Consider the following 17,296-nt stretch of genomic DNA (forward strand, 5'->3'; position numbering starts at 1 on the left):
AATTGAAAGGAGAGTTTCCATGGATTTGTTACGGCATTAATTAATTACCAAAAGTTTTTATTTATTTTAAGAAAAGATCCGATGTTTCTCATGTGCACCAAGTTCCATGGAAATCGTCCTACCATTAAATACGTGGCATTTTCAAGGCAGGTTCGGAAGATTCAACGGTCGCCTGTTAAAAAAGCAAGGATGGTTTGATGTAATTCCAATACCTCCCCCAATTTAGTTAAAACGTATCTTTCAGATCAAGCTTCGATATTTTCGGTTCCAATCCAACGGTCCAAAATTACCCGGGAAGCATCCACAGCTGCGAAACATGCTCGACATTTAACGCGGTGGCCATCACGGAAGAGTGCCGTTTGAGGTTCAAACTTTTGCCCTTAACGTTTGGGGCAGCCGTCAATAGCCGTTACCCTGATATCCCCTTAATATCTCACAAGTTTCCTCGCTTTTCATAACGGCAAGTCACGACGACGTCGGTGCTGCGATTCATTATTATTTTTATAATTCCTTGTTTATTCATTTTTCGCCCTTGTTGCTTCTCTCTCATTCAACGGGCGAGGTTTTTTCGAAAGCTGTCTATCACAGAAGGGTTTCTTGGGCTCCGAAAGGCCTCCAACCCTATTGCTCTCTCTCGATGAGCTTCACCACTTCTCAATAAGCGGAGGTCAGTTTACTTTGAGATTTTTCTAGATTGGCTTTTACCAAATAGTTTCATGTGTTATAACTGTCTTGATCATGTAACCCTGTTTTCTTCAATTCAACTGCCTCTGATTCATATAAGATTCATGGGAATTTCGCCTTTCTGAATTGTAAACCCTAGAATTGTCTCTCTTTGAGGTAAATTTGGTTTTGTTTTTATCTGTTTTGATCTGATTCCTGTTTCCAAGATCTGCGTTTTGTTTGTTTTTTATTATTGGGCGGTGGGAATTTGGGAATTCTGGTGGTGAGTAGGGTTTGTAGTAATTAGGGTTTTGTTTTATTTGGTTTTTTGTTAATTAGGATGTTGGTTTTTGAAGGTGACGATAGAAGGCGATGGCTGATGTGAAACTGGAAGAGGAGTGCTGTGTTGAGAATAAGCAACTGGTGACCGCATCAAGCTCCTCTCTTTCTGAAGGCAGTGGTAGTGTTACTGTCAAGTCCCCAGGCATATGCAGTCCAGCTACGACCTCGCCATCACATAGGTATTGTTTGCTCTTCTACTTGTCCATTTTTTTTTTCTTTTTGTTTTCAGTTGCAGTTATGGTGTTAAATCTTATGAATAGTAAATCATCAACTTAATTGAGTGAACTGTTGTTGGGAGTGCACTAGAAGCTTCTAGACATTAAATTATTTTGTTTGATTTACAGCAGTTGTTTTGACTATGTGAATTGCATATATGGCGCTATAGCTTGTAGATATTTGTTTGGTGTCTCAGGATGTTAAATTTTTGGAAATTGCATTTCAAAACCATTTTTAATTATTACCGGTTTCTGTGGCAGCACAACAATAGAGATTCCTCACTGATAAAAAGTCTTACAGTTCTTTAAAAGAAAATCCAAAATGTTAAAATCAGAAAGAGGATTACTTATATCCTAGCATAAAATAGGTAACAAGATTTTGTGCCCATCAAATTGGCAAGAATAGAAGACACTATTACTCGAAAACAGGACCTTAGGATGGTGTGAAAGATTTTATCGCTTATGGTATATGGCATCTTCAAGATCTTTGTATGAACTAAATTAGTCAGAAAAGTATTGATGAAGACAATGTTTGAGCCTAACATGCTCGAACGTAGGACCTTGGGATGATGCTGAAGACTTCCATATAAGCCAAAGGAAAATTTCTTAGAACTTAGTAACAGCTTCATTCAGCTTATGTTGTGGAAATTTCGTTAATACTCCAAGATAAGCATATCATTTTCTTGATTACATATGCAGTATTTCCAATTGTTTCAACAATTTTGTTTATTTTTTATTTCAATTTCCCATTGAAACAAACTGAGCCTAAAAGTGGGTCTAATATGTGGGATATGAGAATTATAATTTGTGAGAGGATGAGATATTGCTATCTTCTTGGTCTCAGATGCTTAAAATTCTTCCATCCTCAGAAAGCCTTATGTTTTATTTGGGTCTTGGAAAGTACTAGTGAAAGAGGGGGGGAAAAATGGAAGAAGAAATTTCAAATTCTCTTGTTTGGTTTGCATGGAAAATTCAAAGGAAAATGAAGACTAATGAAAGGTTTTAAAAACTTGTTCATCTTCATTCTCTAAAATGGGAATGAAATTGAAAAAGGATTGGAGTAAAAAATCGATTTAGCTCAAACCTATTTTGTTATTTTCCTCACTTTTTTTTCCTTCCCTTTTCTTTTTCCCTCACACTTTCCATGATTCAAATGAAGGCTTAGAATAAGTAAGAGAAGTGACCTTGAATAGCTAAATAAAGGTGTATTTGTTGAATGGTTTGACCTTCTGTTTTTGACAATCAATTTTTCCACTTTGAGAAACAGAAGCGTCTTGATAAAATATTTTAGAATGGACCAAAGGAGAGCACTTTCTAAATATTTGAGGTACTTAATGAATCGTCCCTTTAGATTCAAAGATAAGGTCAAATAATTATGAACAGAATCACCCATAAAAAAGAAGAATTAAATTCTTGCACATCAATACACCGATAGTAATGTAGAATTATGAAAGTGAATAGTTGCCTGCAACCTTCAATGTAAGTTTATGAATACTTTGTTCAAAACCTTTTTAAATGAGAAGCTAACTTTGTAATAATAATGATTCTATAGAAAGACAATGAAAACACATATGTTATGTCGGGAGAAGTACATAAAAGTACATTCCCCTTTTTATAGGCAAATGAGAATTATGAGGCATATAAAAGTTACATTCAAATTTTGACACATCTGTTTTTTGAATTTCGCATCCAAGCATTGTCTGCCCTTTTAAGTAGTGTGACATAAAGAACTCAAATTTTGTCTCTTGTCTTTTGGTGACTCATGTATATTCCTTCTATGCTTCGGGTTGCCTTTGAAGCACCCTTTTTCTAATATATCTTCTGTGGGTTTATCTATCAATAAAAAAAAAGGGAACTCAAATTTTGACACATCCGTTTGTTGAACTTCACATCAAAACATTGTCTTTCCTTTTAAGCAGTGTGAAATAAGGAACTCATGGAAACTCTTTTGGTTGGAAAAAACTTGCGGAAACTTTATTAATATCTTTTTAAAAAATTAAGGTAGATTCCAAATATGATAGACATTAAAAGGTAATATAAAAGGTGGGTTTGTTCTTGGGATGGTGAAACAATTTTTCTGGTTCTGTTGTGACTCGAAGCATTTGGAAGAGTTACAGTCTTAGCAAGGTCATAACTACTATCTTCAAGAGTGGTAACATCCTAATTCCCAATTTTGGTAAGAAACAGCGATTTCATTGCATTGAAATTCCAGATTAATTTTTACCATGTCAGAACCACTGAAAGGATTAGTGGTTTGCATTTTCTCGATGGAAGCAGATACAAAGACTTGTTTCATTTTGTAGAATGACAAACCTGACCAAATTTTATTAAGTAAAAACAATAGTTATCTATTTTTATTAGTTTTTTTCTTGGTTTGGGCTTTCAGATGTTTCATAATAGACCATTCAGTTTGATATCCTGTCCAAGTTCCTTATCTTGGCGAGTACTTATTGGTTATCAATATGTAAAAGTAATTTTTGCTAGATGGTAGATCTTTGATCCTATTTACCTGTGGGCTTGGTGTCTGATCTATTAAATGGAAAGGGTTCCTGCTCCTGCTTCATGCATTGTTCTCTCTGAACAACTCTGCAACACTGGATCTATTTTCATATTTGGTTTGGACAAGTTGGGACTTGGCACCAATCAAATCTAACATATTCAATACCACAGTAAAAGAACATGAAACTGTTCATGTTCCAGACATGGTATTTTGAAATTTGATGCTCCCAATCTTGTCCTTACTACTGGTGCTGCATCTTCTTCATGATTTGGACACTTGGGTTTTAAACTTTATTGCTCACTGTTCAGTGTGTGCTTGTCCTATTCTTATTTGCATCTTTTTACACTTCCCAATGAAGCTTTAAATTGCTTTTCAAGTTAGATTTTGATCCCTACATATTAAGAAATCTAGATGCTGGTAAAAATTACTCTGAGAACGATTTAGTGTGCTTAGGATTTTACAGAAATAGTCTTGCATTTGGGGATTAATTATGTGATTTTCAATTTGTAGGAGGACCACTGGCCCTATTAGGCGAGCAAAGGGCGGTTGGACTCCACAGGAGGTAGGCAGTTCTCTTATCTAGAATCTTTTTGTTGTATCATTCATGTTTGCTAGCTCATTAAAGGCTGAGGATAGGACATGTAAGCCATTTATCACCCATGTTCATCTGTCTTATGCTATAATGCTGCTTGGGTTTTCATTATTCTTTTTGGAATCATTATTTTGGTTACTAACAACCTCTTTGATTTGCAACAGGATGATACATTAAGAACTGCTGTAGCATACTTCAAGGGGAAGAGTTGGAAGAAAATAGGTTTGATTCACTCCTCCCTGTTGTTTCTGGTATTTCTGTGTAGTGTAAAGCTGCTTTAGTAGCCTTGAGAGTAGATACAATCACACAATGTCCCTGTTTGAGAGTACCACAGTTTTATATATGTTTGCTGTCATGCATTGCTCCATGCTGTGCACTGGCATGTACCCTTCAAGATTTGGCCGATTGTGTTATGCTCTTCTTGGATTTAATATAATTCATATTCCAGTTCAAACAACTTATTGCTTGTGGGATGACTAGGACAGGCTTCAAATATAAACCCTGTGAATTTGGTGAAAACATTAATGATTTCAATTGATTACACTAATGTTGACTTTGAAATATTATCCAGACCCACATTGTGGTGTGAGAGTTATGTCAATATCTTTATTTTATTGCTTATTTATTTTTTCATCTCGATGTAAAATATTCTGAACAATCTTGCTTTTCTTGTGTCCACCTTAAGATAATTAAGTTGGTCGGCCTAAAGCTTTGTTTGGAAAAAGATCCCATAGTTTTTTTTGGATGTGGGCCTCTCTATAATCGATTTATATTTTTCCTTTATTATTTATTATATTACCAAAAACCAACCAACAATGAAATGGGATTCAATGCTTGTTCTCATTTGATGCAGGCTACATTAGATTATTATTATTATTATTATTTTATTTTATTTTATTTTTGGTTTCTTTTCTTATATAATCTATCTTATAATCTATTAACAATTACCAACCATATAATGCTGTGATGATTATTTAAAGCTTGTGATTACTAACAAGATGTTTGGTCTTCCATCTCTCTGTCACTTCTTTTTCAAATCTCTCACACTTCTAACTCCTTTCTTTCTTCTTTGCCTCATGTATCCTGAACTTCAATAAAAATGCACAGTTCTAACTTTTCCTTGATTATATAATGTATCACCAAATACCTTCCATATAATGGCTTGATGGGATTAAAATTTGTGGTAACTGATAAGATATTTCTTCTTTTAATTGTTGGTTCTTCCTCATTATCATGATGATCACTATCCTTATCTTCTTCTTCGTTTTTGCCTTTTCTCCTTTTCCCACACACATAAATGCCTTATTTTTTGGAAACTTCTAACTAGAGTATTATGATCTTGGAATGAGAGAGGAATGTGAAAACAATATGCAGTTACAGATGCAAAAAAATGGAAATGAGTATGATGTATTGGATCAATTCTGATGATGTGTTCCTTCAGCTAATTGAGAAATATTTAATGGTGGAGATTTTTTTTCTTTTGATAGACAAATAAGAATATATTAAAGTGCCAATTAAAAAGTGCCGGTGCATAGGAAGTATACAAAGGGGCCTAAAAAGAAAAAAGAAATACAACCAACAGCCACAGCCACAACCACAGCCACATTCTAACTACTTAGAACACAATCTCCCAATGAAGTCTAGCAAGGATGGAAAACCAATTTGAAAACCATCATGAAGAAATCATTAAGACCACTGGTATAAGTTGCAAATAAGGAAATCCTTTAGAAATTTGATCTGAGCATTTCACCCTTTTAAAGGATCTTTGATCACCCTCCTGCCAAATTGTATAGAATAGACAAAGAGGACCTATTCTCCATGCCTTTCTTCTCTTTTTACCACAAAACTTCCATGTCAAACTGTTAACAACTCTTCCACCAGGGAAGGAGAGCCCAATAGATGCTAAATAAAGGGAAAAAAACATGCTACATTCGAGGAGGAGATGGTCTATTGATACAAGTGCATTTTTACATAAATAACAATAACTTGGCAAAAACAAGCATCTTCTTTTCAGCTGATCCAGGGTTAGGATTCTTCACCATGCAACCTTGCACACAAAGAAACCCATTTTAGTGGGAGCCTAAGAACCTACCTTTGAGGGGAAAGACACTTCTCCATCTAGCTTGAAAGCCTAATAGAAAGACTTCACTTGGAATTTCCCATTCTGCCAAGCATTCCAAACCATTCTATCCACCTCCACACTACGCCTTCCTAACGCGTATGGCTTATGTAGCATCTCCTTAACATTATCCATCTCCCAATCTTGGAAATGTCCTAGGAAACACAAGTTTCACAATACCTTCCCACTTTCTACCACTTGAACATCATCCACCCAAGCCTCCTTGAAAACTACAAAAGAGAATAGAAAGGGAAAAAAGGCCTTCAAAGGAACATCACCACATAGTGGTGGAGAACTTAGTAAACCGAAAAACCATTAAGACTGACCCAACAAAACTTTAACAAATGGATTTTTACAAATCCAGGAGAACCCAAATTGTAAGTATGCTTTTATGAAATGAAAAAAAAAAAAAAAAAACTTGGATATTAATAATTTAATAATGAGGAACCTTAGTACATTTAAGGTCAATGTTTAAAAGGCTATTGAGGCTAGCCTCAATGCGAGGCACTATGAATTAGTCTTGATGCTTTATAGCTTTAGCATAGAATTACTCTTGAATTAGTCTTAAGCCTTACTTTGTTGAGGCTTACAACCTTGATGCTATAACCTTGAGGTTGTTGAGAGCTAAGCCTCAACTATTCAATGGGTTTTATTGTGTTTTGGGCTTTTATGGGATTTTTCTACTTAGATATTATAAGTGGCTTAAACATTGGGTTTTTTGGCATCTAACTTATATGTGTTAGGTTTGGTGTCTAGATCTTGGGATAAACCCCTTTAAAAAGGAAAAATGAGGGGAAATAGAAATTGCAAAAAAAAAGGTGGAGTTGTTGGTCACTGTACTGGTTGGGTCATATATAATTATTATCTTATTATTGATGGATAAAGGAGAGAAACCACTCCAATTGGTTGATGAAAAAGAAGAATGATTGGATGTCACCATTGATGGGGAAGTTGATAATGCAATTAGATATGATGATAATTCTTTGGATGCCTTTACTAGTGATGGTGATGGTGTTGTTGAAGACTATTTGATGGAGCCAAGAGAATTGGACTTTGGGAGAGAAAAAGAGGAACTAAATGAGAAATTATTAAAGTGACAAACAATTAATTCTATGATTTGATTTTGTTAGTATTTTTCTAAATTTTTTAGGGTTTGTTTTTTTTTATTTTATTCATAAAGATTGAGGCTTACAGCGCCCCTCACTACAACTAATTTGTAATAAAATTTCTCATTTTCCTTCTTCTTGGGTTTCTGCAAGAGTGTGGAGGCTGAACCACATGATGCTACAATAATCTGTTGTAGGAGACTATGCTAATGTTCTGAAACCATAGGAGAACTTGGAAGAAGATTATCACTATCAAATAAGTTAGAAACAGGATTGATGTGGACAGAACCCTAAAATGTTGAGTAGATGGACCAACAAGAAGCTAAAATAAATACAAGATGATAAACAGTGTACTATTGCAAATTAAAGAGTTTGATGGGAGAAAACGCTAGTTGTTTTGTTCTTAACGAAGATGAGGAAGTTACTTGATACAAGTTAGGGAACTCACTCAAATATCCTGATTGAAGGATGAATCGTGAAGGCAATCAGAAAAGTTGCTTACTTATAAGGTGCTGGCTTTTTTGGACTTTAATTTAATAATGTTCTTTATGTTGTCTGACATGACATGGGTTTTATATTTGTTATGTTGTAGCTTTGTCTGTGCTATGAATTGCAAAAATTCTCTATTTGGATTTGCATTAGCATAGACCTGCAAGATAGTATAAGCAATAATACATGCATGCTATGTTGCATTGGATGAACACTTCAAAGTATGTGAAGCACCCATGCCGGACATGACACAGCAAAGTTTTGGGTAATGGGATATGTGTCTGACTTTATATGCCACAGGTGTGATCAAATAAGAAAAGAAAAGAAAAAAAAAATCATAGTTCATTATTAATGACCTTAGATTTACATTGGAATTTCTATCTTATTTAGACACTTCAATTAAGCCTAGGAATATTGAGCGAAAAAAATAAATTTGGAAGTCAGGTTATTTAGTCATTTAATCCTTTTTGACTCCTAGACACACATCAACACTCTAAACTTGTACTGGAGGCCATTTAAAATGGTATAAATGGATAGATGCATTACTTAGCTTTGCAGCATCTAGTGTTTACTATTTACTGTAAAAAGAACCTGTTGTCATTTGTTCTCAAAATGGAAGGTGGTTCCATAATTGGATTTCATTGTGTATGCAGCTGAGTTTTTTCCTGATCGATCAGAAGTGCAATGTCTGCACCGATGGCAAAAGGTTCTTAATCCAGAGCTTGTTAAAGGACCATGGACTCAAGAGGTTGGCACCTGGCCTGCTTCCTCTTTTAGTATTATCTGTTCTTGCAATTGTGATTGAAATATTCAGCACTCTTTGCTTGTTTGGTTCATAGGAGGATGATAAAATCACAGAACTGGTATCAAAATATGGGCCCACAAAATGGTCTGTCATAGCAAAGTCTTTGCCAGGTCGCATAGGGAAACAATGCCGAGAGCGGTAAGTTTTATGATATCTGGTTGTTTTTGTTTCAAAATGCCATTTTATATTTTAGGCTTGATTAATTATTTGTTTTTTATTATTGACTATATGGTCCCTTCTAAGTTTAAGGTAGTCTCTTAATTTCTGAATGTTGCACTGCCTATCTTCTGTCTCATACACTTAAAGTGATTGATTATATTTTACTAATAATTAGCTTCTTTATTTAATTTAATTGTTGTGTTGGCAAAGTCGAACTTCTTAGATCTTGGATCCTAACTTTTACTGTGAGGAGATGAGGATGATGAAGACTTATAGATTTTTGTCATCATCTATTCTAACCAATGTTTTCAGAATTGGACTGGCCATTGAATTAAAAAAGTTATCAGTTCATGGTTCATTGGTCGAATTGGTAGTTGAACCACCTTTGAACTAGTGGAATTATAAATATATAATTTAAATTTTATTAAAAATAAAATAATTATAAAAATTAAACATATATAAATAATTAAAAATTTAAAATATATTTCTTCATTTATCTTTAATATTAATAGATTAAATCATGATAAGAATAAAATTTATTAATCTATTGATATTTCTAATTCTATTAAATAATAAATATATAACCTTTAATGGTTAACATGAAATAAAATTTTATTATTTAAATATATTTACATTTTAATAATTATATATTTTATTATTTTTTATGTTAAAAATTATTAATTGTTTATATATATTTCTTATCTTGAAATTAAGTATAGATAAATATAAATATTTATTTGTAATTTTGGTGGGTTAGATTTTAATTTTTCCCATAATATTTCATACTTGTTTAATAAATTTACATACTTATTTAGGAGATTTAATCTTGTACCCATTTAATAAGTTACATGACTTAATTGCCACCATCGATCTCATATCTTTTCAGAAAACCCCTAAAAACCCCTAGAGACCCACCTCCACTGCCACTCTTCCTCTCTTTCTTATTCCCCTCTTTTTTTTGTCCACGCCCACCACCTCTCTGTTTTCCTCTAAATCTTCCCCCCTCTTTTGTATTGAACCATGACCGCTATCCTCCTCATCAGAAAATGCTTCCACACCGCCATCCTCCACATCATCTCTTAATTTTTGGGTTAAAAAAATAGACTGGTTCTTACAAAAGCGGCTGAGTGGTCCTGTTTAGTGGTTGAACTACTGAGTTGCACAGTTCAATGGCAGTTTAACACTTTGCCCGGTCCAAATGATGAATCGGTTGAACTAGCCGGTCTGGTCCAGTTTTTAAAACATTGATTTTGACATGTTTGATCTTATTAAATTTTATGGTTTTCAGGAAAAGAATATTGCCTATGAAAAAATGATTCTAAGGAAAAGAAGAAATGGTTTGTTTTATGATTTGTTTTTTAATTTTTTAATATTTTCAGGTGGCACAACCATTTAAATCCAGATATAAAAAAGGATGCTTGGACATTGGAGGAAGAACTGGCACTCATGAATGCCCATAGTAAGCATGGGAATAAATGGGCTGAAATAGCAAAGGTTTTACCTGGAAGGTACTGATGCTCGTATGATAAACTATTGTTATAACAGGAAGTTAAGGTACCAGTCTGGTGGATCATAGGGGGACAGTGGTTTTTAGAACCTAGGGAAGAAATGTTTATAAGGCTTTCTGTTTGGTAGGTTTGAACTTTTGAAAGATATCTCTTTCTTAATTCAAGACCTTTTGATGCCACAAATATCACACGGCACATTTTCATTTGGAAGTTAGAAAATTGCAGGCAGCTGATCCCAGGAAAGTTTGTGGTAAATTTGATCAACCTCATGATATAGTCTGATATGAAGTGGCAATATGTCCCTCATTAATGAGGCTAAACAAAGAAACATAACAAATTGTAAATTTTCTTCCCTTCCACTTTCATATGCCTCTTTGTATGCCTACACACACACATACACATTCCTGAAACAAAGTACTGAGACCATTAAGTGAAGCCACACAGCCAATGCATGTTGTTGCATGGACAACTGTCTAGTTGATTGTATCCAGAATTTCCTGAATCATGAGTTGTTATTATGGTTTAAGTCATGGGGGCTAGATGGATGCTATGCAAAAAGTGAAATCATTTCATTCTTTTACCAGCATTTGAAGGTTACAAAAATGGCTTTCTCTAAATGGTGGGAATTCCAATAAAATCAAAGTCATAGCAGACGAATTGCTGGAACAAAATGAAATTATGTCATGCCTTGAAATCCTAAAAGAGATGATCTGCATTATAGGACAGCTGCAAAGGTGTTGGAGTCACTTTGCTCAACCTTATGAGAGGCAAGGGGGACCACTAGAAGAACCCTTTTTTTTTCTTTTTGTCTGAGCCTCTAAGGTCTAACCATTCACATTCTGTTGTCAAGGGGTACAACTGCTTCATTAAAGCAATAAACTGCTTAAGGTTCATTTCATATTCTATCCAAATGCTTTGCAAAACAAACAAAATTGATTTAGACTGCCAGAGGCATATATTGTTTTATTTGGAGTTAAATCTCTTAAATGACTTAAGCTTTGTTATGCAGGACTGACAACTCAATAAAGAATCATTGGAATAGTTCCTTAAAGAAAAAGTTAGATTTCTACTTGGCTACTGGGAAACTTCCACCAGTTGTAAAGAGTGGTTTCCAAAATGGTGCAAAAGACACAAACAGAACCAATGCACCTGGAAAACTGCTTGGTTGTTCAAATAAAGGATCAGAATCTACAGCACAAACTTCATCAGGAACTACAGACTTATGTAAACTAGAAGAAGACAGCAAGGATCAGTTAGAGTCCTCAGCCCCATTACAAGATGCGGGTGTTTCTTTGAGTGTTCCTCCAAATGAGTCTGCTGATTCTGAAGATGCACAGTGCAAGCCATATTTATCCAAAATAGATTGTAGCCGTGGCAATTCAGAGTCAATATTAAGGTTTGAGAAGTGCAGGATCAATGGTAATATTGATGAAAGTAAAGTTGTTGGAACACCCTTGCAGCTTGGAATTCCAACCTATGATTCTTTGTACTATGAACCACCAAGACTAGAGAGTTGTGTTCCATTAGATTCAGATCTCATAAGCAAGTGTTGGATGCAGTATGAATGTGACACAAGTCCTTTTATGTCACCTATTAGTTTCTTCACTCCACCTTGTGTGAAGGGTAGTAGTTTGTCTATGCAAAGTCCAGAATCAATCTTGAAAAATGCTGCCAGGACCTTTCCCAATACTCCTTCCATATTAAGAAAGAGAAAGACGGAGGCTCAAACACCTCTGCTCCCTACAAAAATTGGGAAAGCAGATCAGGAAGCAGTCAATGACAGTTTTCATGCATCTGATGAACAAGAAAGAACTGGGAATAGTTTAGAGAAGTCTGTGTCTCGAGATGGAAGTTCATGTGATAGTCCTGCTTGTCATGGTGATAACAGCATTGGTCTATGCAATGGTAAGGCTTTTAATGCATCTCCTCCATACCGATTAAGATCCAAACGAACTGCCGTTTTCAAGTCTGTGGAGAAACAACTTGAGTTTGCATTTGACCGAGAGAAGTGTGATGGGAATACCAAATCTACAGAGAAGGGGAATTCTCCTGTTGCTGAAGACTGCTTGCGTGCAACAAAGATGGGGGTTACCTAGGACATAAAGTGTAAGTGCATTCTTGAATTATAAATTTGCTAATGGTTATGCTCTAAATCTATTTGGTTCATTTGTTTGTTTGTCCTTTTTTCCAAAAGTACCAAGTTTTGAGAATTTATTTTACTTTTTATTTTTACTATGATATTTCTTCATTCAGATTTGTTGCTTGATAATTAAATTTAGACCCTGCAAGGGATTTTCATCTTTGTATCAATTAAAGACCTTTTTGAACTTGATCACTACTCAGATACTTTTGCATAAAATGAATAATCCTTTGTATAGTATTATGTGTGCTATGTTGTGTTAACATTATATCCATGGTCATGTCTATAGTTGCAGCATTGTGAAGCATACAACACACACAACAAATAATCTCACTAGTCCAACAGATGCAAGATATGGACAAGGAGTACCAAGTAGAAGTTTAAATCATTGAAAAATGAAACAAATTTGTTATTGTATCATTTATAGTTTTTAGTACTTAAGTTTAATTAGCTCATTGAAGGAAAAACAGAAACGCTTTAGTTCATCTAAGTCCCTACCCTACACTTTCATTTATTTTAGGGAAAATTACACCTCCTCCCAAAGGTTGGTGGATAAATGGTATCCTTCCGTAATATTAGATAAGGGACACAGCCTGCCATCGAGATTTGATGAAGATACAATGACCTCCCTTCTGTCCGATTTAAGGTTGCCAAAACTCTGATATCATGTCTCAAATACTCTGAAAATATTTTTTAGGTTTACTGAAACAAATAATTAACAAGAAGACCAGATTAAGCCTCCAAAGAGTAGCTGAGAGTCTCTTTTGAATGGAGTATTTGATGTGTTTAGTAACTTTTTAGGGAGCAAACAAATATTATTATTATTATTATTATTGTTGTTGTTATTCTGATAAGTAAAATTTTTTACAAAGAGCACAAAAACAACCCAAGTACACAAATTGTATACAAACACCAAGATGACAAAAGTAAAAGAAAATGAAAAAGACACTTCACTACTTAAGTCCCATCAAAAACATCAATGAAATACATCAATAAATGATCATTCTCCTTATGGTGACAGTTTTTAGGAAGATAAAAATTGTTAAACAGCTTCCTTCCTGGGGACTGCTGCCCATCATGTCTAATTCGATTTCTCTCATAGAGGCTTGGAAGGCATCCTGTTGACAGCCCTTTACTATCCTCTTTCTTCGCTCTTTATTTTTCACTATTTCTTATTTTTATGAATCCTCGTGGAAGAAGCTACATCCAGTAGAAGTAATTAGCTGACTTCCTCAACTCACTTGAAGTGGTGAAGTTGATCAACATAGATATAACCATTTTGGCTACATCTGAGGTAGAGTAGATATGAGTATTGAATCTCCAGCTTCACTAAATATAGCTGTTGTAATCTTTTTGGTTTGGGATATGCCAGGAGGTCAAACTTTGGAGAAAGCACATAGGATTTCATTTTTTGTTTTTTCTTTCTTCATTTAAATCACATTTCAGTGTCTAATAGGTTCCTATTGGTCTTCTATGTTTATTATATTGATAGTGATTCTTTACAACAGTTCTAATATTCTTTACAATGGTTCTAATATGATATTTCATATCCTATTAAATTCAGTAGGGCTGGGCTTTACCATATCCTTTAGTTGCACCTACAACCTAAATATCTAATATAAAAGTGAAGATAGCAATGCATGCTAGGAAGTTCCTGAATCAATATATGGGACCTCCATATCTCCGACAAAGTGGTGCAGTAGATTGGCTTCAATTTGAACAGATATAGTTAGCTTGCGCAGGAAAGCGATTGACCTCTTTAGCTCCCTTGAAGTAGTGGTGAAGCAAATTTTATCCATCCATGGTTCAAAGTTGGTGTATCGATTGCCATCTTGGGAGGTCCCAAAATAGTCACCTATGTTAGATCTATATTATACCATATGTACAGACCTATCAATATATATATCATACCATATGTACAATGCTTTAGTTAAAAGGCTAAAAAAATTCTAAAATAATAAATTAGTCATATCCTATGTTAGATCTAATATCAGGTCCTATCTTAATAAATTAATTAAAATATCTGCCACATTTGACGTTATTTAAATAATTGTAAAGCATATGTTGGAATTAGTATATGATAATATTAAGAATAAAAAATCTACTATTTTTAGTACAATTATTTTTCTACCAGAGAACACATAATGCAACGGTCAATTTCAAATTAAATGATGTGGAGGCTTGAAGTAATCGTTGTTAGTCCTATGATGAGTACTGTTCGATCAATACTTTGAACCTTGGATCTAGCATTGAGCATGTGAGGTTGAGGTTTTTGATGGCATTCCATGGCATGTGTTTTTCCCTCTTCTTAGTTTTATTTGTTAAATAACAGTTCCTCTTCTTTTATTTTTGTTAGTTTGGGACATGAATGCAAATATAGTTTTATTTGTTAAATAGGAATCCTCATGATCAAGATTTGCGGGATGTGTCAACATGTCTTTTGAATCAACATGATTTCCAAGTCAAGTAGTTCTTGTCAGTATTTTGTTTCTAGTAACAGGGATGACCCTCATTCCCCAATTGCTTATCAGGCACAAGGGGCTAGCCCAAACCCCAGATACACAAAATCACTTAAACCATGCATATGGGATAATTCTTGGTGTTTGATGCCTGTTGGAGTTACTGTTTGCCCAGGCTCACCCCTTTACCATTGGGTCGGTCACCTTTGCAGGTTTCCTGTTGGCCTGTTGAAGTTTGACATGCATCCAAGATTTATTGTTAATTTTCTTGCTGTAATATTAATCCCGTCAGTTGTTTGCAATCTCATTTTTTCCATAGTTTAATTCGTTTTCTCAACTATTTTATTCATGAGAGTTAAAGGACATGTGCTATGTGCAACATGAGCAGTTTTCAATCTGTGTTGGGCATTATTGGTCCATATTTTGCTGTCCTACAATTAAACTACAGATGAAATGAAACTTCCTTGGTTTTTGCGCCAAATTATTGGGATCTCTTCAGAGTTGAGATGTTCGTTTTCTTGGTTTCTCACTTTGGCAATCATGTGGCGGATGTGTTAGCAAAGCTTAGGGCTAAACATTTGGTTTCTTTTGTAAGAGGTTTTATATATCTATGAATTGTGTCTTGTGTTGCCCTAATTATTTTAATGTATGAAGATAGATTTACCTTCTTAAACTACCATACTATCATTCACCTTTTTTATCAAACTTTGTATAGAGAATTTTATATTTCTTGCAAGGGTTTCTCATCTTACTTTGTAATTACTATTTCAGTGGAATGAAATGATTGTTTTATATTAAAGAAAAAAAATAAAGAACTCTGTTAGTGGGCCATACTGAGGCTTTATTTGTTAGAAAGCATAATGATAAGTGCAGCAATCATTCAAATAACCTGGGAACGGTAGTAATGGCAGGATGTTTGTGAGTTATTCATGTACTTTGGGTTTATATGGTTCAAGAAAAAGGTGAAGGGTGATTGAGATTTTATTTCTTAGCTTGCACAACATTGCAGGTTTAAAAAACTGTATCAAACCTCAAATAAAGGTAATAAAGGCGAAGAATGTTTCATTTTCATGGCAATTTTTAAAATAAATTTTTTAGTAAATTGTTAATAAATTATGGTCTTTCATAGATATCTGTCTTGCCATTTAAGCATTGCTTCTATTTTCATTCCCTATTAAGGTTTTGCTATATATTGTGCATTAGATTTAAAAGTTTTCCATTTGTGTTTTATTTTTTCTGACCTATACTTAGTTTAGCCATTAAGGATACTGATAAATAATTTGTTTGAAAATTTGATTTCTCCCTTTTTGTATTAATTTAGGGAGGAAGATTGGGGATACTCTTGAAGCTAGCTAACAAAACTTCCTGGAATGGGGACCAAAAGTTTTCAGTGTTTCCAAAGCGGAAAGATATGACCAAATGCTCAAAATTGTCACTTCTTCTGTGCTGCCCATTGATCGTCTCGCAGATACATTTATACCCTACTTGTCATGAGGTACATGCAGATTATTTTCTTCATCATACATCATGAACAAAATTCATGGGCAGTAGGTTTCTTGTTGAATTTCTATATCTAGAATTAGGTATGGCAGTCCCAAATTACTTGTGAAAGAAGCTGCAATGGGTTTGTACAGGAACCCCTCTTAAGAGGAACAAAAGGACTTGAAATTTTCTACATCAAAAGTGTAGTTTCTGTTCTAATGTCTCATTTATCTCATTGTTTTCTCACCAAAAGCTATGAGCAGGGTCTCAGTTGTAACATCTTGACTACCACTATTTTAGGAAATTTGGTAGGTTCATCTTCATAACAACTTTTTCTCTGATGTATTCTCCCTCCTACTTTGGTAAATAGCATCAACTTTTCCAATCATTCATCCAAATCCTCTCTGAGATTTGAGTTTCTTTTTGTATTCCTATGTATGTGTATATGCATGTAAGCGGATAGAGAATGGGAAATGTCTTGCTTGTTTGGTGGAGTTGTTGCAAATTTCAACCCTGAAGTAAAGAAGGATCAAAATATACCGTATTGGTGAACTATTTGGCACTCTTTTTGCTTTCAGCCTTACCTTCGTTCATTTTCTACATACCATGTGAATTGAGTCATTCCATATTTTACATCATTCCTTGATCTTGCCTCTAAAATAAATAAATAAAAGGCAAAGAACTTGAGTTTGGTCCGGTTGATACATGACATCATCC

General features: G+C 34.4%; 1 protein-coding gene across 1 annotated transcript; it reads left to right on the top strand.

The window, feature by feature from the left end:
• The first annotated feature begins 451 nt into the window (after positions 1-451).
• LOC117920352 (transcription factor MYB3R-3) lies at positions 452-17,141 on the top strand. The gene is made up of 9 exons (XM_034837820.1): positions 452-667; positions 1,020-1,184; positions 4,231-4,282; positions 4,477-4,534; positions 8,680-8,774; positions 8,866-8,969; positions 10,370-10,498; positions 11,508-12,604; positions 16,419-17,141. The coding sequence occupies exons 2-8, from the start codon at positions 1,036-1,038 to the stop codon at positions 12,592-12,594; spliced, it is 1,674 nt and encodes a 557-aa protein (XP_034693711.1). The 5' UTR covers positions 452-667; positions 1,020-1,035; the 3' UTR covers positions 12,595-12,604; positions 16,419-17,141.
• The last annotated feature ends 155 nt before the right edge of the window (positions 17,142-17,296 follow it).

This window comes from Vitis riparia, chromosome 8 (genome assembly GCF_004353265.1).
Source record: "Vitis riparia cultivar Riparia Gloire de Montpellier isolate 1030 chromosome 8, EGFV_Vit.rip_1.0, whole genome shotgun sequence".
NCBI classification, from domain to species: domain Eukaryota; kingdom Viridiplantae; phylum Streptophyta; class Magnoliopsida; order Vitales; family Vitaceae; genus Vitis; species Vitis riparia.